The sequence below is a fragment of the Canis aureus genome, chromosome 11 (genome assembly GCF_053574225.1).
Source record: "Canis aureus isolate CA01 chromosome 11, VMU_Caureus_v.1.0, whole genome shotgun sequence".
Lineage (NCBI taxonomy): Eukaryota > Metazoa > Chordata > Mammalia > Carnivora > Canidae > Canis > Canis aureus.
In genome coordinates this window covers 59,013,847-59,038,148 of record NC_135621.1, presented here as the reverse complement: position 1 = coordinate 59,038,148, position 24,302 = coordinate 59,013,847, and the positions used below count along the sequence as shown (strand labels likewise).

At 37.5% G+C, this 24,302-nt stretch overlaps 1 protein-coding gene across 6 annotated transcripts in view; it reads left to right on the top strand.

Annotated features, from left to right (window-relative positions):
- CLHC1 (clathrin heavy chain linker domain containing 1) overlaps nucleotides 1–22,442 on the top strand; it is a 32,259-nt gene extending 9,817 nt beyond the window's left edge. For 4 of the 6 annotated variants that reach the window (XM_077915422.1, XM_077915419.1, XM_077915420.1 and 1 more), the window contains 10 exons: nucleotides 117–304; nucleotides 2,233–2,366; nucleotides 4,341–4,542; nucleotides 4,655–4,767; nucleotides 5,530–5,623; nucleotides 7,260–7,366; nucleotides 9,483–9,657; nucleotides 15,398–15,600; nucleotides 19,948–20,127; nucleotides 22,099–22,442. In XM_077915422.1, coding sequence (XP_077771548.1) covers nucleotides 117–304; nucleotides 2,233–2,366; nucleotides 4,341–4,542; nucleotides 4,655–4,767; nucleotides 5,530–5,623; nucleotides 7,260–7,366; nucleotides 9,483–9,657; nucleotides 15,398–15,600; nucleotides 19,948–20,127; nucleotides 22,099–22,295 — 1,593 coding nt within the window. In that variant the 3' untranslated portion in view covers nucleotides 22,296–22,442. The remainder of the gene's footprint in view (nucleotides 1–116; nucleotides 305–2,232; nucleotides 2,367–4,340; nucleotides 4,543–4,654; nucleotides 4,768–5,529; nucleotides 5,624–7,259; nucleotides 7,367–9,482; nucleotides 9,658–15,397; nucleotides 15,601–19,947; nucleotides 20,128–22,098) is intronic. The other 2 variants (XM_077915425.1, XM_077915424.1) reach the window with 1 other exon arrangement.
- Nucleotides 22,443–24,302: the final 1,860 nt, after the last annotated feature.

Below are 24,302 nucleotides of genomic sequence, written 5' to 3'. Positions count from 1 at the left end.
ATAAATAAATCTTTTAAAAAAAAAAAGAATCTACAATAATGCTGTTTGCAAGGCTTTTGTTCCATAGTTTTCCAGAAAAAAAATTCAGTACCATAGGCAGAAAAATCATATTTCAGGTAATAGAGTATGTCACTGCATACAAATCCGTTCTTACTTCAATCAAAAAAGAATATGATGCCATTATTGAGACAATGAAGGAAGGCCAAAGAACTGCATTTTGTCTTCATGGAAAACTTAAAGCTTTGGCAGCAGAGCCCACAGCATTGGTGTATCACAGGAAAAGAACAATCCAACTTGTGGCAAAGTAAGTATATTAATAAGTAGCCCAAAAGGACACAGGGCTCAATTCCACAACCCTAAGATATGACGTGAGCCAAAGTCAAGGGTCAGACACTTAACTAACTGAGCCACCCAGCCGCCCCCAAAATTTGTTTACTTTTAACATGCTCTTTCACAAGCATAAGTTTATTTGGATGAAAGTCAAATGGTATTTTATTTCTGCAGTCCCTCTTTCATAAATACTACAGGCTCTTACTCTGAGGCATCTATAGTTACCAGGAACTCTGTATAATAATCAGATGTGGGCAGCAGTTCTCTACTGACAGTCTTGTTTTTAATTTGCCAAAAACGTTGACATTTATATGTCTAGTTTATTTTAATCTGTTATTTCCTCCCTGGACCAACATATTAGTGATCAACTAGATAGTGAACTTCAAATAATGCTTAAAGAAATTTATATCCAGGGATCCCTGGGTGGTGCAGCGGTTTAGCGCCTGCCTTTGGCCCAGGGCGCGATCCTGGAGACCCGGGATCGAATCCCACGTCGGGCTCCCGGTGCATGGAGCCTGCTTCTCCCTCTGCCTATGTCTCTGCCTGTCTCTCTCTCTCTCTGTGACTATCATAAAAAAAAAAAAAAAAAAAAAAAGATTTAAAAAAAAAAAAAGAAATTTATATCCACCTTTTGGTCTTCAAGATCCCCAATTCTGGAATAAAATAGTTTTATCTCAAAGAGGTGCTATCCTTCCTCCAGCTCTAGGATCAAAATTAGGATAGAAGGGGCATCTAGGTGGTCGGTTGGTTAAGTGTCTGCCTTTGGTTCAGGTCATGATCTCAGGGTTCTGGGATGGAGCTCCACTTCGTTGGGGAGGGGGGCTCTCAGCAGGGAGTCTACTTCTCCCTCTGCTCAGCCTCCCCCCTCCACCCACTCGTGTGCTCTCTCTCTCAAATAAATAAAATTTTAAAAACCCCACATAATTACTATAGGAGGCTGAATAATGGCCTCGAAGTTATTATTAGTTCCTAATCCTGGGAACCTGGAATTACTACTTTATTTGGAAAAAAACTACATTAAGGATCTTGATACATGAAGATTATCCTGGATAATTCAGGTGGGCCTTAAAGACAATCACAAGTGTTCTTATAAAAGAGAGGCAGAAGGAGTGTGGACAGGCAGAAGGAGAGAAGGCAGTGTGGTTATGCAGGCAGATTGAAGTGATGTCCTAGAAGGCCAGCAGCCCCCAGCAGCTGGAAGAGGCAAGGAATGGAGTTTTCCCTAGAGTTTCTTTTTTTAAAATTTTATTTATGATAGTCACAGAGAGAGAGAGAGGCAGAACACAGGCAGAGGGAGAAGCAGGCTCCATGCACTGGGAGCCAGACGTGGGATTCGATCCCAGGTCTCCAGGATAGCGCCCTGGGCCAAAGGCAGGCGCTAAACCGCTGCGCCACCCAGGGATCCCTTCCCTAGAGTTTCTAAGAGAAAGCATAGCCCTTTGATTTTGGCCCGTGATACTGATTTTGGATTTCTGATCCCTGGAACTGTAGGAGAAAAAATTTCTGTTGTTTTAAGCTACCAATAAGTTGTTGGCAATTTGTTAAAGCAGCCACAGAAAGCTAATATAATTACAAAAATAACTGTAGCTGCAAAGGTAATTTTCAACTATAGGGAATAGATACAGTACTTTGTGGCCAGATTATTATGTTTAACATAACACATACAAATTTCCAGTAAGGTTACGAATTGGTAGTGTGAGATGTTACTGATTCAGCTCTGTTCCTCACTTGTGAGGTTAGTTAACTTTTTATGGGCATCGTTTTGTAAACTTACACTCAAGTCCATAATGCTTCAAAATGATAATTAGCCAAAATAAAGTAATGATTTAATCTGTTTTACTTTAAATCTTATGATTAAGTAACTAGTTGAAAGAAATATAAGAAAGCCTTTCTGTTTTTCAGAATGAATGTTATTGAAAATGATTCCTCAAAGATTCAATTGCAAATAGACAAAATGAAACAACTTAGGGCAGAGTATGACACAAAAGAAGTAAAATACCATACTTTCTCCAAAGATCCTTCAAAACCTATTCCAGGTACTGTATTTTGTTTAAAGGGTTTGAAATTCCAACTGTTTTCAGTTATTATCTGTCATACGAATTATGATATATGTGCTACAATGTATATGTTTACAAGTGTACCAGGATTTTAGTCAGACTTTACAAACAACGTTAGCCTGGGCTGCAGACAACTATAAGGGAATGAGAAACTTCAACAACCCTGAAAGACTAAGAGTTCCAGACTGGCTGGAATATAAAGTGTAAGGGAGTAGCTATTAAAGTTTGGTTCCTGCATCAATGTCAAAATTACCCTTAAATCTCTTGGAAATGCAACTCTTTGGCCCCACTGCAGACTTACTGTGTCAGAAACTCCAGGGATGGGATATGGGGTGTGGGTGGGGTGGAACTCAATAGTGTTGTAGCAAGGCCTTCAGGTGATTCTAAATTTTGAGACTCCCTGGTATAATATACAAAAATAAAAAATAAAAAAATTGTAGTATATTAAGTTCTAGTGAATATTTTTGATTCACATTGATATCAGCATTTACTGGTTCTTTATCTTCACCTAAGCCACATTTTAAGAAATTGGGAGTATATCCTGGAATTCGTCAGGATGTTGAGAATTTTTTTTTGATGCATGGATAGAAGAATTACAAATATTCGTCCTGGAGAAAAGGGAGACTTTGAGAATAGCTAACTGTATTCAGAACTTTTAAGGATTTCAACCAGTGTTTATCCAGAGGCAGAATCAGCAGGTGGAAATTTTAGGAAGTCAGTTTTGGTTTTAATAGAAGAAGCTACGTCTTGAAGATAATGAACTGTTCCATACCAGAGGATTTCACCTGAGGTTGGATGATCATCCTGCATTTGGTGGGAGCAGGGACTAGATTCACTTTCAAATATAAAATAAATGATTCTCAAACTACAAATAAGGTACATATGAATAAGTAGAGAATAAGTCAAATTGATAAAATGCTGAAAGGATTCAGGGTAAGGAAATGATTACAAATTGAGTATGATTAATCCAGGGAGGTTTCTGGGAGAGAATTTTGAGGTATGCCTTTAAAGGCAAGAGTTGGCCTGTATAAGGGAATCATTTCAAGTGTGTGTGAGTGGCCTGTTATGAATGATGAATACAGGGGGTGATGAGGGAGAGAGGGCTGAGGGTTTGTCAGGTTTTATAAACTTTGCATTGGAGAGAATAAACAGATTACCCCAGTGTTTGTTGTAGTAGATTAATGGAAGATTTGGTTAGAGAGAAATCTTTGGACAAAAATCCTGAATTGTTAGGCAGAAGCTCTTAGCAGTGTTGAGTAACAGTGATACTTGGAGATTTGCAAGGATGGACAGTGAGGTCATTAAAACTTCTTAAGATGCAGGGAAGCCAGGGTGGCTCAGTCAGTTAAGGATGGGACTCTTGATTTCATCGCAGATCCTGATCTCAGGGTGGTGAGATCAAACCCCTCACTGGGCTCCACACTGGTCGTAGAGCCTGCTTAAGATTTTTTCTCTCCCTCTACACCCCTGCCCCCCCCCCCCAGCTGTGTGAGCACACTCTCTCTCTCTTTTTTTTTTTTTATTTATGATAGTCACAGAGAGAGAGAGAGAGGCAGAGACACAGGCAGAGGGAGAAGCAGGCTCCATGCACCGGGAGCCTGATGTGGGATTCGATCCCGGGTCTCCAGGATCGCGCCCTGGGCCAAAGGCAGGCGCCAAACCGCTGCGCCACCCAGGGATCCCCACTCTCTCTCTTAAAAGTAAAATAAAAAGCTTTCAAAAAACCTTTAAGATGCTAAGGTTTGGACAATCAGCCTTCATTGATGATATGTTTAAAACTGCTACGCATTTAAAATTGTGTGCGAATTCCCTTTATGTTCACTAAGTTACAAGTTCATGCATGTCTTATTTATTTCTTAACATTGCAAACTATGTTCTATTTTGCTAGGACTTGCCATTGAGGATGAGTCCCCCACACGGTTTCACTTTTGATTTGTTCCCTTTTCCCTGTAGGCATGACTCTTCAAGAATCCGTCAATTTAGATGCTCTCACTAAATACCTGAAACATCTTGAGGATAAATATATTGAAATTAAACGGATTATGTTGAAAAAATATGTTCCAGTTCAAAGGAAGGCAGACTTAGATGAGGAAATGATTGTGACATTAAAACGGAGAGATTTAGCTGAAAATATGAACAAAGAATTACAGTTTCGGTATGAAAATTGTATATTTTTAAAGTTCAAAGCTTTTATTTGTATTTATTCTATTATTCCACTATTTGATTTTAGATTCAGTAAATTGTTGATTTTTTTTTAATCTTTGTAGTCATCAAAGACTGCAAATTATTTCAAATGCACTTACTTCATGGGTAAAATCTGATATGAGCAGCTCATTTCAAGACCTTGTGGAGGAAATTCAGAAAACTAAAAGTTTACATGGTAATTTATCTATATTTTTTAACTACAACAAATAATGGAAAACATCATTTTTTCCCCCGGAAAGCTAAAGAATAAGGATTTTCCTAGCCTGAGTTTAAAGAAATAAAAAAATGCACTACTTCTGTTAGGTTTCTATTACCCTATGAGCTTCTTCCTTCAACAGCTAACAGATAATTGGTAAATAGTAGGGACACCTGGGTGGCTCAATAGTTGAGCGCCTCCCTTCGGCCCAGAGCGTGATCCTGGAGTCCCAGGATTGAGTCCCACGTCGGGCTCCCTGCATGGAGCCTGCTTCTTCCTCTGCCCGTGTCTCTGCCTCTCTCTGTGTCTCTCATGAATTAAAAAATAAAATCTTAAAAAAAAAAAATTGGTAAATAGTAAATGTGGTAAGCCAAAGAGAGAATACCTAAAAATGTACCTGGAAATAAGGGAGACACAGATGGGGAGGCTACTCAGTTTAGAAGGAGGTTAGTGCTGTTAGAAATCATAGCATTAAGTTATTTTTTTTTTAAGATTTTTATTTATTCATGAGAGACACACAGAGAGGGATTGAGGCAGAGACACAGGCAGAGGAAGAACCAGGCTCCATGTAGGACTCAATCTGGTGACTCCAGGATCACGCTCTGGGCCGAAGGCAGGCACTAAACCACTGAGCCATCCAAGGATCCCACATTAAGTTATTGATATTAAGCATATATATATATATATATATATTATTTTTTCTTTTGATCGATAATCTTAAGTATCCTATGGTGCTTTCAGTAATTATAGGTGACCAAGGCATTGTTGAGGAACTGCTTGAAGATGATCCAGGCAAGGCAAAAGAAGCTGAAATTTTGCTTGGCTACATTGAAAGGCAAATATTTTAAAATCTTTGATTTTTCTTATTAAAATGTTATCACACTTATTTAATATTTATTTAAATATTAAGTACATGATTAATATTAAGTGTTCAGCATTTATTTAGCATCTTGATGAGCCTATAGTCTCTAGATTTTGTATTTGTATAATTTTACTCTAATAAACAAATTAGAAAATAAACTAGAATTTTTGAAAATAGATTCTCTGTGTAAAAAATATTAGATTGGTAGTCTGGGAGATTTTTCAGAGGATATAGGTGGCTCATAGTGTTGATTTAAGTTTTATTTATACCTATATTTGCATTTCCTAACCATTTGCCTGGTGTTATGAAATGTTTTTGAGAATATCTTCATGAGTCAGATTATCCTAATTCAGTCATTTTTTTCTCATCATTTCCATCCTATGTCATATTAAGAGGCATATTTCTTCCTAATATTTAAGTTACTATATATAGTGTGTAATAGAGGCTTAAGAAGACCTATGACTGTTCTCTAAGAGATTAATTTATAGGCTATGAGGCCAGTATGTAAGGAACATTTCTAGTTCTATGTTGAACAATATTGTTTCTAGTTATATGTTGAACAATTTTTATTGTGGATTGTCTTACTGATGTGGTACAAAGAAGGGGCGAAGGTCATTTTGGGGTGGTACCAAAGCCTGTGCTATTTCCTTACACTGTGTGCCTCTCCAAGTCTACCAGCTTTAGATATGAGAGAAGAACCCTTGAAGTTGAAAGTTTTATGTGTTTTGTTTATTAGTATTATTTTGGTGTTTTTCTCTCTAGGGTTTTATTTTTTTTTTATTTTTATTTATTATTTATGATAGTCACAGAGAGAGAGAGAGAGAGAGAGGGAGGGAGAGGCAGAGGGAGAAGCATCAGGCTCCATGCACTGGAAGCCCACGTGGGATTCGATCCTGGGTCTCCAGGATCGCGCCCTGGGCCAAAGGCAGGCGCTAAACGGCCGCGCCACCTAGGGATCCTTCTCTAGGGTTTTAAATTCATTTGCAACACTGTAAATCCTGTTTGCCATAGTTTTATTAATTATGGGGTAAGGACTGGTTTGAAGACATTTTGCCCTAAGAAGAGGAGTACAGGCTTAAGTTAACCGAACTATTATTTTTTCTTCTGTGTTAGTCTCATAATTAATGGAGTGTCTGATGCCTGGCAGAGCAACATAGGCTCGTGAATACCAAGGATACTTCTTGATCTCCAATTCCACATTCTTTGTGTTTCACTTACTGTGTCCCCTAGGCTGAATCCCTAAGCAGGTTGCCCTTCTTTCCCCTCATATCCCTTTTCATCTTCAGACGATACCAGAGAAAAAAATCTGAGCTCATTGTGAATTCAGTTCAAGTTCTTTTGTTCTCTATGTCTTGCAATAAGTGCTATAGGAATAAAGTACAGGATAAGGTTCAAAGTCTTCTGTCAGGTGAGTTTTATTCAAAAAATACAGATAAAAAAAAGGCTAGAATATCACAGAAAGAGTGAAAAAACATCTTACTGAGTGAATAAATCTAGATATAGTTTTCCTATATTACTGTGTTTAGTCTGCTTCAGACATTTCTAATCAGTTTTCTTTCCTTTTTGTGTGTGTACTATTATAATGTATAACAAAATGGAATGGCTGTAGGTTCAATGAATTAATGTCGCTTGGTGAATATGAAAAGGCAGCTTGTTTTGCAGCACGCAGTCCCAGAAGAATTCTTCAAAACATTGGGACAGTGAATAAATTTAAGGGTGAGCATTTTTCTATGAATCTTATGTATGTAGGCAAATTGTGCTTTTTCCGCCTGATGGAATGGAAAGAGTATTATAGTAGCTGACTACAGATCTAGGCTCCAGCCCTGTCTCTGCTAATGACTCCGTTTCTTTAGCTGTCACATTGAGGAATTTTTCTAATTTAAATGTGGAAATATTTCAAGCATACAAAAAAGTGTGGAGAAATGTACAACAGCCATGTACTCACTATCAAGATTTAGTAAATGTTAACATTTTGTCAAATTTGCTCTACTTCCTTTTAAAACAGCTTTATTGCTGTAAGTTGACATACATACAGCACAGTGCATGTATTTACACAATTTGAAAAGTTTTGACATTTGTATCACCTAAAAGTTCCCTCATTGCCCTCAGTGATTCCTCTCTCTGACTCCTCCTTATCCCTCCCATCTCCCTGTCTCCCACAGCATCAGGGGCAACTGCTAGTCTGCTCTCAGTCACTGTAGATTAGTTTGCATTTCCTAGCACTTTATATAATGGAATTACATAGTAAGTAATTTTTTTGACTTCTTGCCTAAATGTCCATTGACTGATGAATGAATGAAGAAGATATCTATCTATATGTATATCTCTATATCTATTTACAATGGAATATTACTCAGCCATCAAAAAGAATGAAATCTTGCTATTTGCAATGACATGGATGGAGCTAGAGTGTACTATGCTATGTGAAATAACTCAGTTGGAGAAAGAAAAATACCATATGATTTCACTTATGTGAAATTTAAGAAACAAAATGGATGAACATTGGAGAAAGGAAAAAAAAAGAGGGAAGCAAACTATAAGAGACTTTTAACTATAGAGAACAAACTGAGGGTTGATGGAGGGGAGGTAGGCCAGGGAATGGGCTAAATGGGTGATGGGTATTAAGGAGGGCACTTGTGATGAGCACTGGGTGTTATTATATGGGAGTGATTAATCACAAACTCTTATACCTGAAACCAATTTTACTATATATGTTAACTAACTAGAATTTAAATAAAAACTTGAAACAAAAAATAAAGTCAGTGTCTTCTAAGCAACATTTACTTGGATCCTACTTTTTGATACACTGACAATCTTTGCCTTTCTTTTTTTTTATTTTTTTATTTTTTATTTTTTTAATCTTTGCCTTTCACTTGGAGTGTTTAGATCACTTACATTTATTTTATTTTTTAAAGATTTTGATTTTATTTATTTATTCATGAGAGATACAGAGAGAGAGAGGCAGAGACTTAGGCAGAGGGAGAAGCAGGCTCCTTGACGCGATCCCAGGACTCCAGAACCACACCCCGGGCCAAAGGCAGATGTTCAACCACTGAGCCACTATGCATCCCAAGATCACTTACATTTAATGTGATTGTTGACATGGTTGAGTTTTGTTTTCTTTCTTACCCCTTGCTTGTTACCTTGTTTTTTTCCCCTCTTTTTCTGCCTTCTTTTGAATTAGTTGAATTTTTTCATGATTGTATTTTTCTCCTTTGCTGATCATGAGCTATAACTCCTTGTTGCCTTATTTTGGTTGTTGCTTTAGGGTTTATAGATTATGTCTTTTAACTTATCACATTCTACCATTAGGTGATGTTACACTTGATGTATTATATAAAAACAGTATACTTCTAAATAATTATATTCATAACATATACCATTTCCAGTCTTCATTTCTTCATGTAGGCTCCTGTTTCTCTCTGGTATTTTCCTTCTGCTTGAAAGATTACTTTTAACATTTTTTATAGTGAAAGTCTGCTGGTGATATATTCTTTCAGCTTTTAAAACTTCCATGTGAAGGCTCTGAGGGAGATTACTTTCCATATTTTTCTTCTAGCTTCTAAATGGCTGTCAGCAATTTTTGACATTCTTTAGTTTGTAGACACATCATTCCAATTTCTGTCTTTGTTTTCACATAGCATGTAATATTTAGTCATTATCCAAAATGTAATGTTTAATCCATAAACATCAGTTAAAAATTATAAATATATAACTTTATATTGAAATTATTTGAAAATACAAAGAGATGAAAATAATAATATGAAGTAAGAAAAGGTAAACTATTACTTACCTAAAGTATTTGACTAAAAAACTTTTCTTCTCTCCATAGCTGTTGGAAAAATTCGAGGAAAGCCTTTTCCCTTACTCTTATTTTTTGAAGCCATATTTAGCACAAGTCATGCATGTAGACGTCCTATTGATGCAGAACTAACCCTGGAAGGAATCAAATGTGGATTATCTGAAAAACGTTTAGATTTAGTTATCAATTGGGTCACCCAGGAAAGGTAAGCAAAGTTAAGCTTTTAACAACTTTGATAGTTGGTTAGTAAAGTTGTTTACTCTCAAGATTTCAATAGTTTTTTATTAGTACATTATTTGAACATTTATCTCAGGTCTCTATTGTAATTAATGGGTCAGAAAGAATTTACTAAGCATTCATGTAGTCATGGGACCTAGTCACAAAGAGCCCAGATCAGGAGTTAACTAATGGCAGTTCACGGCATGATTCATGACCACTTAATGGTGGATAGAAGTTGATTGGTAAGGCTAGAAAAGGATTAATCAGTATCATGCTACTCAGAGGGATAAGGCAGGAACCTGGATCCAAATAGGTTATGGGTACATGTAAAGGATAAACCTAGGAAAAAACTTATAAGCAGTATGGATGTAGGCCAAGGTAACATTTAGAACATACAAACCAGCAAGGATAGACAGGCAATGGCTTCTGGGAGTTGGTTTCAGGACAGAGTGGCATATTTGCACTAGAGCTCCCTCAGGTTAGATTCCATAGAACCAAAGTCTCAGACAGGAATTTGAGTGTATGTGATTGATAGAGAGGGATTCTCAAAACCCTATCAGGGAGTGAGTGAAGCAGAATAGAGAGGAATGTGTATGTTTTTGGGAAGCCAAGAAAGGATGTGATCTTAGGCAAGTTCTAACCTTGGTCTTGCTTATAAGAAGCTCTGGACCATAACCTATACCACAGAGCTGTCCCCCTTGAGGCAAGGGGCCAGCCTTTTGTACATCTTTTTCTCTTTTAGGGCTGTGGACTGCCTGGGTGGAGCATAGTATCCTATAATGGTGGCTCCCACCAGCAAAGGACAATTTGCTTAGAAGGGAGGGACTTGGAAGCCACTGGCAGCCACACCCAGAGTATGGGGAAGGAGGATCTAGGCAGGACATTAAAACAGCATCTATTTTAGTCAACCATTTGCACAAACCTATGTATTTGCTTGTCACATTAATTTTGCTCCATCCAGGCACAACCGCTCCTGTGGTTATAATTCTGGGGGAATCTTATAAGAGAGGAGTTAGTGGGATGTACTATAGTGTTTATCATGATAATCGATCCTAGGGCAGTAATTTGTTTTTTACAACTTTATTGAGATAGAAGTTATATACAATAATTGATGTATATTTCAAATGCAGTTTGATGAGTTTTTGGAAAACAGCATTGTAGAGATATAATTGACATATAATAATCAGTACAGTTTGACAACTTTTGACATGTATATACCCATAAAATTATCACCACCACTGAGATAATTAACCTTATTCCACCTCCACTGTCCCCAGGTAACGACTGATCTACTTTCTGTCACAATAGATGAAGTTTCATTTTCTAGAATTTTATAAAAATGAAATTATACATTATGTATAATTTTTTCTTCTTGGTCTGGCTCTTTCACTTAGTTATTTTGAGATTCATCCATATTAATTATTAATCATCTTTCTCCTATATCATCCATTTTATATTCTACTCTGAAACTTCTCCTGGTCTCGATGGCTTGTCTGGTAGGATGACTGGTTGCCATGCCTTTATCAAACTGTGATTATTGATACCCGCTAACAATTTTCATTTGTCTTGGGACTACCCAGAGATCTCCCAGTAGATTATCTGCCACCTGTAACAAGCAACTGTATACGATTAAAAAACTTTGGTGGGTCCTACTAAAGTTGAAGTGTTTATCCAAGAAACACCAATGATGTGGAACTAGAACTGCTCATCATGAACTGGATTGTGGCAGACTCACCAGGTCATGAGGTCAGGTGGGCTCAGAGAGTCCATCTAAAATTAGGTTCAGTCAGGGATCCCTGGGTGCCTCAGCGGTTTGGCACCTGCCTTTGGCCCAGGGTGTGATCCTGGGGTCCCAGGATCGAGTCCTGTGTTGGGCTCCCAGCATAGAGCCTGCCTCTCCCTCCTCCTGTGTCTCTGCCTCTCTCTCTGTGTGTGTCTATCATAAATTAATAAATCTTTAAAATTAGGTACAATCAAGGTCATGCTCAATAGATCCAGAGCATACAAGTTAGTTTCAGGAATCGGTGGCCCAGAACCCATGTCAACTACCATGAACTGTCTGACACTACTTCCACAGCTCACACCTATGGTCTCATGCAGGGGTGGGGTGACCTAAGACCAGTAGACAAGGAGGAAAAAACCCAGACTTGGTTCCTGGATGATTCAGGTTTTGTCCAGGTGATGCTAGTTCGTTACTCCATCCTTTAGGATGAAATGCACTCTAAACCAGTGGCAATTACATGGTATATCCCCAGTAGGTAGAATACTTGGATCTGGGAGATAAAAGTGTAGCTCTGCTATCATTCCCAGTAGCCCACTTGGGGAGTATATTAATTAGGGTTCTCCAGAGAAGCAGAATCAATAGGATATATATATATTCCATATATAAAATTATATATGTGTGAATGTGTATGTGTGTGTGTGTGTGTGTGTGTGTGTCTATACACATATATGAAGAAATTGGCTCAGGTGATTATGGAGGCTGGTAAGTCCCAATATCTGTAGTCAGCAAGCTAGAGACCCAAGAGAGCCACCACTGGTGTGAGTTTCAGGCTGCTTAAGACCCAAGAAAAGCCAATGTTTCTGTTTGAGTCTAAAGGTAAGAAAAGAATGATGTCCCAACTAAGCAGTCAAGCAGGAGGCCTTGTACCATTCAGGCTGTCAAGTGATTGGATGAGAGCCATCCACATTCACAACAGTCTGCTTTATTCAGTCTATGGATTCAAATGTTACTGTCTTTCAAATACATCCTCACAGACTCGCAGAATAATACTTGACTAAATATCTGGGCACTCTATGAGCCTGTCAAGATGACACATAAAATTAACCATCACAGGGAGTTTGGGCTTCCCATGCCTGCAACTTGAGGTTCTGTGAATCCTCAACTAACTTCGAGTCCAAATCAATTGACTTTGATTATCATGAGAAGGTAAGATTATTGTTACATAAAAGGGAAGAGAGGAATATGTTTGGCACTCAGGTTCTCTGTTCCCTTAAAGAGAGCATGATAGTTGGATTTGAGTCATGTCATTTGCTGATAGACTACTCCTTAAGAAATATTGTAAGGGGAGAAATTAGATGGGTTAGGGAAGGGCAAACTGCTAAGCAAGGGTGTGAACTCAGGTGAAATCTAGTATTAGCTAGCATTACAGGGAGAGGATGTGGAGCCTATATACCAGAGTTGTTTCTTTTTACATTGTGGGACTGGCCTTTCGTATTCCTTATTAGTCAGTCATCTTCTCTAGACTACTGGAGGATTGAAAGGCACAATTTTCTGCATGAGACAGCTCCAGTCAGCTGAGGGCAATTCTTTGGGGAAGGAGATAGCTGTGAGTTGTTAATAGTCATCTGGAGGGATCCCTGGGTGGCGCAGCAGTTTGGCGCCTGCCTTTGGCCCAGGGCGCGACCCTGGAGACCCGGGATCGAATCCCACGTCGGGCTCCTGGTGCATGGAGCCTGCTTCTCCCTCTGTCTGTGTCTCTGCCTCTCTCTCTCTCTCTCTCTCTCTCTCTCTGTGACTATCATAAATAAATAAAAATTAAAAAAAAAACTTAAAAAAAATAGTCATCTGGGGAAGAGTCACTGGTCCAGTAAAGAGGACTGAAACAATTTCTGCCTGCTTATGAAGATCAAGCTACTCTTGCTGTCTATGTGGATATAGGATGGGTTGTGAGTATTGGAAGGCGAAGAGAGGAAAGGCCTCTCTGTTATCTATCTAGTAGCCATGCTTGCTTATTTTGCATCCTAAGGACTATGCTTACTTGGCTCTGGTTGCATAGAGACATAGGATACATATGATAGTGTAGTTACAGTTCTCATATATCATAAGGGAGATGGATGAACTAATGGAAACACACCCTAAATAATAGTCATGATTTAGAAATGTCCCAGATATAAAAATGGCAAGTTTGCACACTACTGCCTATTGCTGCCCACTCCAAATTCACCATTTCCCCTACATGACACTGGATAGTCCCAAACTGTCCTGTATTGATGGCACTACTATTTACCAGTGCAGAGTAGCTTTTTCCCACCCTCTCATTATAGCTTCACTTATTGTTCACATAATAGTTAATCCTGTTTTAGGAAATTTCTTTTTATGTATATATATCCTGTAGCCCACTTGGGCTATGTGTATATATATATATACACATAGCCCAAGTGGGCTATATATGGTAATATATACCACCTGGTAATATATGGTAATATATTCCCACCTGGTCACACCTTCTACTCTCTACAAAACGTACTCGTCAGGGAGCCCTGGAAATGGTTTGGATGTGAGAACGCCATTAGAAAGTGCATGCTCATTAATACCTGTTATCAATGCAGAGGCACTTCAGACAAGATTAATTCCCTACATATACTGATGGTCATTGGCTGATTCTACCTCTTAGTTGTAAGAATTAAAATTCTTATGCAGTTCCTTGGCTGCATAAATTTGGAAATTATACCACTCTTAAGGATCCAGAGATGACCTAACAGAATACTGAAGGTAATTCATATTCTTTATTCTTGGCCTCTGTCCTCTAGTCTCTGACTCTGATGGCCTGGCCTCTCGGCTACCTTAAAAAGTTCTACAGTTCTTTCCCTGAAGACCTGCACAGAGCCAGCTCTAAAACTGCCTGGGCTATAGACTAATCTTGATTCTCTTAGTCATTCTTACCTGGGAAAAAAGTCTGATCACCTGACACATAAAGCTGTAGCTATTAAAAATATAACTAAAGTAAAATTTCCATACAACCAGTGATTAGAAGGAATATCTTTAATTATACCCAAATGTGTTTTGGCCTACACTGATCATTTCTAGGTGGAGTTAATGTGCTAGTGCAGATGATTCACTTCAATTGTATTTGCAGATGGTGCATTAAAATGTGATGACAAGTAAAAAGTTTAAAAATTAAAAAAATGTGATGACAAGTGAAACCTATTCAAGTGAACCATCTCTTTTTTTTTTTTTTTTTTAAGATTTTATTTATTCATGAGAGACAGAGAGAGAGAGAGAGAAGCAGAGACACAGGCAGAGGGAGAAGCAGGCTCCATGCAAGGAGCCCAACATGGGACTCGATCCTGGGACCCCAGGATCACACCCTGGGCCAAAAAGCAGGCGCTACACCGCTGAGCCACCCAGGGTTCCCTCAAGTGAGCCATCTCAAAAGAACTACGTCAGTCTCTTCTAGTAGGGACATCTTATATCCTTTTTTTCCCTTTGTTTTTTTATATATCTATAACAATCTTAAAAAATAACACTGGTATCACACATTTCTTGCAAATGCTTACAAGATCGGTCACTAATTTTGAGCTAAAATTTCTTGTCACTGTCTTTAGCCAACATTTAATGAGTTCTTACTCTCTACAGGGTTTAGAATATAGATAACTGCTGAGGACATTGAGATCCTCAATTATAAGAGAATTTTTCTTTACCTTGTCATTTAAATCCCACCAGTCTTTTTAGGAGAGTTTTAACTGTGTTTGTAGATTTTTTTAAAAACTTGAGCTCAGTTTCGTTAAAATGTTTTCCCCCAAACGAATATGTGCTGATTGTTTTTGTTTTTGTTCTTGTTCTCAAATCTTAGATATGTTTAATTTCTTCTATATCAATTGCCTATTAACTTGGAATTCTTACAGACCGTGGAAAATCCTGTTCTGCTGTGCTGAATTTTTAGATATTCTCATCTACTCACCAAGAACTCTCTAAAGTATACTTCTTGATCTGCTTGCTCTAGGCTCACATTTTCTGAGGAGGTGGGGGATGTGATTTGTGATTATGGGGAACAGGATACTTATAACAAGGCCAAGTGCCTAGCGTTAGCTCAGATGATCTACAGTGAATGTGGCCTGCACAAGAAAGCTCTTCTTTGCCTGTGTAAACAGGGTCAGATTCATGGGGCCATGGAATACATACAGCAATTCAAGGACTTTACTTATGGTAAGTGAAAAAGTCTACTTAACTGTATACATTTGAATTCTAGACTTTAATTCTTAGATCACCCATGATAATAGGAAATATTTTGGATTTACATTATAAAGTGTGTTTTACATATATGATGAGTAGATTTGTTTCTTTGCCTGTTTTTAGTGAAAACCTATCTAACTTTTATTGAGTACCTACTCTGTGCCAGACTCTGGGTAGGGTGTTCTCACATCCTTTCAGCCAGTCCCCACAACAGTCCCATCAGGTAGGCACTGCTAGACCCATCATACAAGTGGAGAGATACTGAAGCCCTGAGAGGGAAATGAGCCAAAGCTTGCAAAGAAGGAACCCTGAGGCAGGGAGTGAAGTTCGTCAAGCTTGTGGTACTATTGGAGGGTCCAAGGTAGCTGTGGCCAGGTGCAGCAGGGTGGTCTCTGCTTTATGGTCAGTTGTTGCTGAGAAGATTTGTTTTTCTTGCATGTCTGGCAAAGGTATTGGGGACTGAGGCTGGGGCTGTCCTCGGGGGAGGGCCTGGCAGCCTTCGAGAAGGTGGATGTCTGGGTGTCACTGCTTCTCTCCCTCTGAAGTACACAATTTATTTTGCAGCTATTTTAGGCCATGCAACTTAAAGGATTTTTTTAATAGCTGAATTTATTTGTTACATAAAATGTTCTGGACTATGATATAAGCATTAGAAATGACGAATTAGTAAAATAATGTTCATTTCAAAATTTTGAAAATCTAGGTTGCAGTTGGGCTGTGATCTGAGACCGTTGTCAACCTTAGGGTAACTTTAGTTCAATGAGCTGATCTCTTCCTTTGTAACCTAAATGTGTAGGCATCCTGACATCTCCCACATCCCAGGCCTATGTCTTATTCTGATTTGCAGGCTTTGTACCCCAATTCTAAGAAGTTGCAAATGGAACAAAACATAGCACTTTTAGGTTATATTTTTCTAGGAAAGAAGACTGTTGATGGCTGTTGAATCTGATCATTTTCAAACAATAAATTGAATTTTGCTTAGAATCTATTTTTTAAAGTTATGAATTTCTTTATTTGTTATATAATAGCCCACTTGATACTATAGTTTGGCTTGCCCAAAGAGGTAAGTAATTTGCCTACACACACACAGCAGCAGAACAGAATCTGGTATAGAAAGTGCAACTCAATTAATATTTGTTGAATGAATTACGTATTTTATTTTTATTATCTAAGTGTACAGATTTAGTTTCTGTTTTAAATATTATTTTTCCATAGGTAAGAGATTATTTTAGTCAATTTAGACATAGATGGAAAATAGGTTTAATTACTCTTAGAATTTTTATTGGTTGAAATGTCAAGCTTCTGTTTTGCTTGCAAAATTTACCTTGTGTAAGTACATAGAAACATGATTGACTCATTATTATATTGTTCTGTTCCTCAAGTAGTACATTACAATCTAGAATAATTAAATATATATTGTAATAATTTACAAAGTAGTGACACTCTTACATAATTAGGACTTTGCTGTTTATCCTCAAAATTTGTTGGGATGCCTGGGTGGCTCAGTGATTGAGCATCTGCCTTTGGCTCAGGGCGTGATCCCAGGGTCACAGGATTGAGTCCTGCATCGGGCTCCCCCCACAGGGAATCTGCTTCTCCCTCTGCCTGTGTCTCTGCCCTCTCTCTGTGTCCCTCATGAATAAATAAATAAATAATCTTAAAAAAAAGAATTTATTTAGCACATCATAAGATAAAAATGAGAAAAATTAAGCTTACAAAATGGAAACAATGTTTGAAAAATTACTTTCTTTATTTTACTTTTTTAATGAGAAACAACCACAGCTTTCCACAGTATTATATTGACCTTGGGGGACAGATTCAATTTGTTAATACTTCCTCGTTTCCGAAAAAACTGTTCTCTCTTAGATTTAGACTGTCAATGGGCAGCCTGGGTGGCTCAGGGGTTTAGTGCCGTCTTCAGCCCCGGGGTGTGATCCTGGAGACCTGGGATGGAGTCCCATGTGTGGTTCCCAGCATGGAGCCTGATTCTCCCTCTGCCTGTGTCTCTGCCTTTCTCTCTCTATCTGTGTCTCTCATGAATAAATAAATAAATAATATTTTAAAAAAACAATAACTTCCAAAACCAAAGAATTTCCTGAAAAGAGTTACATTTTCTACATTTTTGCAAATCTCTGTAATGCCTGATTTTATAGAAGATAGCTGGCTTCCCATATCTGCTCCTATATTCAGTCTGTTGTAATACCACGTGTCATGTAGTCTCATGTGTATTTTGAAAGAATGAGAATGAAAAAGAAAAATAACAACTTAGTATTTTTTTTAAAATTTTTATTTATTTATGATAGTCACAGAGAGAGAGAGGCAGAGACATAGGCAGAGGGAGAAGCAGGCTCCATGCACCGGGAGCCTGATGTGGGATTCGATCCTGGGTCTCCAGGATTGCGCCCTGGGCCAAAGGCAGGCGCTAAACCGCTACGCCACCCAGGAATCCCCAACTTAGTATTTTTATGAAAGTAGTTTTGACTTTGTAGCCCTAGACCATATTTGAAGAACCACTGCTCTAGATAGTTGTGAGTTAAAGAGATATCATACTTGGTATATAGGCCTTTATAATCTTATTAAAACAGAACATCCACAGTATAAAAAATGATTAACATGTCAAACTAATGAATGACAAAATGGATTCCAAAGTGTGGTAAGCAGAGGATTTGAATTTGTATTTTTTCTAATTAGTCAGAGACCATATCTTGCACATATTTTATAAATGTTGGTTATTTTGGAGAAGGGGATTTCAATACTTGACTGAATGAAGCAGAGCAAGATGTGTGAGTTATGAAATGTTGAAGGCTGGGGCATGCTATATAGATAGCTTCACCTTAGTGGGGGCCAGTTTGAGTGACCCAAATCATAAACTTCTACCTCTCTCTAGGGAAATTTTAAAAAAATTGTTTGACTTTATTGATATAGAATTATATTCTGCTATTCCTTGTTTCTTCTTTTACAATTTCTCTCTGTCTCTGTATCTATGTGTGTGTGTTTGCATGCCTGTGTATACATATATACATACATGCAATGCACACACATACATATATTTATTGTTTTGGAGGGCCATCACTATAGATTGGAAGGTCATAGACTGGGAGAGCAAATGAACTATTCTACTTTATATCATATGTATAATTATGGGGAAATGAACTTTTTATGAAAAGCCTATTTCCTCACTTTCAATGTGAGAATAATAATATCTCACTTATTCTGAATATTAAATGCAGCAAGTAATATATTTAAGTTCCCAGTACATAAATATGTGTTTAATAAACACTAGATTATTTTATATTGCCTGTCAGAGTGCAAATTATGTTTATGGTAGTTCTTTAAAGGCACTTGGAAATTATTTTGAAAATTACCTCTGTTGTGACCTAAGAAGAATATTTTTACTTGAAAAACTTCAGTAAGTTGGGACCCCTGTGTGGCTCAGCAGTTGAGTGTGTGACTTTGGCTCAGGGTGTGATCCCAGAGTTCCAGGATTGTGTCCCGCACCGGGCTCCCTGCATGGAGCCTGCTTCTCCCTCTGCCTGTGGCTCTGCCTCTCTCTCTCTCTCTCTCTCTCTGTGTGTGTCTCTCATGAGTAAATAAAATCTTTAAAAAAGAAAAGAAAACTTTAGTAAGGTTACACAAAGTTTATAAACTTAAGAATATAAATCATGGCAGTACTAGATGAACTCATTAGTTAACTGGTATATTAAACCATAAGAAATTGCTTTTTTTGGAATCAAAAATGGTCAAATGTAGGCAACTTCATATGGCTCTACCTCTAGCTACTTGAACTAGCTGATAGCTTCTCAAAGTCTTCATTTTTGAGTTTCTAAATATTTGATATTTTTAGGAAAAAAATTAGTGAAACCCTTTTTCTGTGCAAGGCACAAAAAGAAAGAAATTATACTCATTAGGAATTGGTGTAAATATGAGCAACAGGATATAGACAAACATAAGGTAGTATCAAATGGAAACTTAGAAATTGGATATATTGATTCTAGCACTTTTAAGGTGCATCAACTGAGATCCAAAAGAATAAGTCAGTGATGGAACTGTGATTAGAGCTCAGGTTTCCTATTGCCAATCGAATCTTTTCTAATCTACTATCTTTGATAATCTATTTTTCTGGTAGTCTTTCATTTTTTGGTATATTGAACATGATTTTTTTTTTTTTTTTTGATTGGAGAGAGTACTGTTGAGTGCATTGAGGGCTTTGGAAGGATTGTAAAAAGAAGTGTTGATTGGTATAGACATTAACTGGTCCTGGTTTGTAGTTGATGTAACATATTAAGATGTTGAGACATAGTTTTTTACTTTTGCTTTCAGATGACCTGATGCAGTTAATAAAGTTATGTCCTCACACTGAATTAATTCAGTGTCTCACTAGAGAATGGAATGGGAAACCACCATCTTTATCTTTTGGTCTTGCTATACTTCAACTGTTTTCTATAGATATGAAAACAGTTGGCATTAAGCTACTTCAAGAAATAAGTAAAGGTGGGAAAGGTAAGTATAGTATAGTAAAATGTTGTTGTAGAAGAGAAAGTAGTGGGTTGTTTAGGGGAAGGTTCAAGACTATTATGTTTGAGTTAACAGATTTTTTTTCTAAGAGTTACTTCTTGGCAGGACTTGACTTTGGGAGTTTATAAAGATTATCATGTCAATAACAGTCTGTTGACAATAGTATATATTTCTTGAGGGAATTCCAAAGAAGAGCAAATCTTTGTGAAGCTTTAGAGGAATATCTTAATAATTATACTGGCTAACACTAAATAAATTGTACATATATTAACAAGTGTGTATATTTAGTAATTTTATATGTATTTGTATTTTAAATGTTATTTAGCCATAATCTCTCTATATTTTTATTCTTAACCCAAATATGTAAATATCATTTATATATGCTGTTTACTCTTAATGTAATTCTGGAATAGGATCAAGAATAACTAATTACATCTTACTTTTTTCTTTCATTTCTCTAATTTAATATAGGAAATTGAGCAGATAACTTGATTTTAAATTGTTATATGGGGTTAAAGAATGAATAGCAAATTGCACAAAAGCATATTTGGGAAGATAATTTTGAAATTATCAAATAAAATATTTGACAGAAAAATAATAATCATGGTAGAAATAAAGTAATAGTGATGACAATATTTTAAAAAGATGCCCTCTTTCACTAAGTATCATAAAGTAATGCATGTAATAAATAAGAAGTGAGTTCTCTAAATAAATATATTCCAAAGAGGGTCATCATAATTGATTTCAAAAGTAAGTAATATCATTAGGTTTTTTTTTTTTTATTTTAAAGCTTATTTATGATAGACATAGAGAGAGAGGCAGAGACACAGGAGGAGGGAGAAGCAGGCCCATGCCGGGAGCCTGACATGGGACTTGATCCCGGGTCTCCAGGATCGTGCCCTGGGCCAAAGGCAGATGCCAAACCACTGAGCCACCCAGGGATCCCCCATCAGTTTTCTTTAATAAACAAAATCATTCTTTTATTTCCTTTCCTTTATTTTCCTTTCCTTTCCTTTAGATTTGTTATAGAAGCCCCATCATTAAGAGCTTTCTCTCTATCCAGAGATAGGAGGAAGGGTTTGCCAAAGAGGTTTTTAAGGAGAAATTTATAAAAGAATCTGAAGGATCATGAAAACTAGCCCTATAGGCCCCCTAGTTATGTGATAGTGTGTAGTGGTACCTTAGAAACTCTGAATAAGACTGAGCCCTCATTCTTCATTTTCTGAGCCCCCTTCCTTGTAGCCTTTAACATTTGCGAACCTTACCAAGAAGGAGATGAGTAGAAGTGTGGGAATGTGAGAGATGGTAGAAGGTTGAAGTGAGGCATGAAAAGGTTAATGAAAAAGATGAATAAGCTAATCCTTGATTACTTGCCCCGAACTGGCAGAAGCACTCCACATTAAACTTCTAGGAATCAAGTTTATTTTTTTATTTTTTATTTTTTTTTAAAGATTTTTATTTATTTATTCATGATAGTCACAGAGAGAGAGAGGCAGAGACATAGGCAGAGGGAAAAGCAGGCTCCATGCAGGGAGCCCGATGTGGGATTCGATCCGGGGTCTCCAGGATCACGCCCTGGGCCAAAGGCAGGCGCCAAACCGCTGCGCCACCCAGGGATCCCAGGAATCAAGTTTAATAATTACTTTAATAATTGAATTGAGGGGATCCCTGGGTGGCGCAGCGGTTTGGCGCCTGCCTTTGGTCCAGGGCGCGATCCTGGAGTCCCGGGATCAAGTCCCACGTCGGGCTCCCTGCATGGAGCCTGCTTCTCCCTCTGCCTGTGTCTCTGCCTCTCTCTCTCTCTCTCTCTCTCTGTCTATCATGAATAAATAAATAAAATCTTTTAAAAAAGTAGTTGAAATGATATCCCGTTCTATTTTTGAAGAATTGCTAAGTGTGGGTTTTCAAATAAGAATAAGTGCTCTACTATAATATTATTATAATTTTTTCCCTCAGGTATAATCGAACATCTTATGATAAATGATCCATTTTGTGCATTCGAAAACTGGCAAGAAGTGGCAAATATATGTTTACAGAATGGCTTTGACAAATTATCTCGTGATATCACGTCCGTTCTTCGTTCTCAGGCTGGAGTTACAGAAATTTCTGAAGAGGACAATACAGTTAACTTAATGGAACATGTTTTTTGGTAGTTCTATGTCTTAACCAGTTGAGGGAGCTTATATGACATTTTATGTGTATTCATTGGGCAAACTAACTTTTGGCCATTTTGGCATAACTAACTTACAAATAAATCTAAAGTATGAAGCTCTCAGAAATAAACCATGCTGCTTTTGTTATGATGGCATTTAGATTTGTCCTTGAAACATTTATACTGTTGCTTCCTTTTTTCCATTTCTGATATTGAATCTTGATAAAATCCCAGAATATAACTTTGTATAAAACTCAGTTTAGGCACATCTATCCAAGGGCAGCCAGGCTAATGTCTGGATATAGTCCTTTCTGATTATCTAATTTTATAGCAAGAGCTGAGGAAGATGTGATTAGTATCTGGTCAGACTGATTTCCCAAATAATAAATGCTTCAACACTGATTTTTAACAAGAAAGGCAGGATGTCATTTCAAGGTTGGGCTCACTTGTGAAAACCTACAGTATAGTAATTTTGTACTACTGATTTAAAGATGTGCCCCATGCTTTGGTATATGTAAATGACAGATGTTAGGCTTCTACTCTAAGAGTTGGGAATCTTAGCATGTTCTTACTTAGGGAGAAGACCAGCCAAATTTTGCATGAAGTAGACCTGAGATATCTGTATGGAAAATACGTCATGAAAAGTGGTTTTGAATGATTTCAAATCTCTGAATAAGTATTTGATGGAATACTCAGAGTTCTGTGTCATGGACAGGTAGGATATTCAAAATATATAGTGATCAGTATGGTACAGACACCGCCAGTCAAACAGAGCAGATACCAAACTAATCCTAATAGCTTTCAGCCCTTACACCATACCAGCGGAATGTCAGCCTTGATCATGGAACATGGTTACAGTGAGCTGATATTAGATAGAGTCAGAGTAAAAAGTCGAGTTTTCCCCTCCTAAATTTAAATTGTCTATTTTGTACGCTATAGTGGAAAGAATATGTAGTTGGAATCAACAAACTCATATTCAAATTCTGATCTTACCTCTTCCTCTTTGTAAAATATGGGCAGTAATACCTCCTCTAAAGGTTTGTCATGAGGATTAGTCATGTGTGTGTGTACTAGAAGGATATACCATAATGGAGGAATTTCATAGAAGATAACTGTTATTTCTATGTAATAGGTCTCAGAAATACATGTTCCTCTACTTGGCTTATACTTACTAAATCCCATGTATCTATCCATTTGTATTTGTATACAAATCCTTGTTTGGATTATTTGATATGTTGACATGTCTTATTATCTTTATTGAGCTATCTGTCCACGTTTATATTAGCGTTGCTTGGCTTATCTTATAAGTCCAGAAGACTACTGGCTGAGTTCTCAGTTTTTTCATATATTGCTAAGCACAGTAATACAGATATTTATTTATTTTTAGCAGCATTGACTTTTTTAAAAAAAGATTTTATTTATTTGACAGAGAGCACAAGCAGAAGTGGCAGGCAGAGGGAGAAGCAGGCTCCCAGCTGAGCAGGGACCCGATGCAGGGATCAATCCCAGAACTCTGGGATCATAACGTGAGCCTAAAGGCTTAGCCAACTGAGCCACCCAGGTGTCCTTAACAGCATTGACTTTTAATCTATCGACAGCTTAAAACCTTTCTTTCTTTGAGACTTGTAAGATCAATACAAAGCTATTGTGTGTGTCCATTGACAGAACTTAGGAAAACAATGTGTCCATGACAGCCAGGAGAATGAAATAGGAACATAAATGTGGAAAAAGCTTGAAATAGCAGCTGTTGTTGTTACTGTTAATTTCGCTTTGGTTTTAAAATATTTTTCCTCCCCTCATTATTATTCCTTCTCTGTTAGCATTACTTTTGGCAGTTTTCCCAAGGAATGTGAAACTTGTCAAGTGAATATAAATTAAAATGTCTGGAGATGGAGTTAGGAGGAAGAGCAAGAATATGAAATCACATGGGGGAAGGAGAAGGGGTTGAGTTGTGAGCTGCATGGGGCGTGGAAGCAGTCAGAACCTCCCATGAGCTGCACTGGGAGAC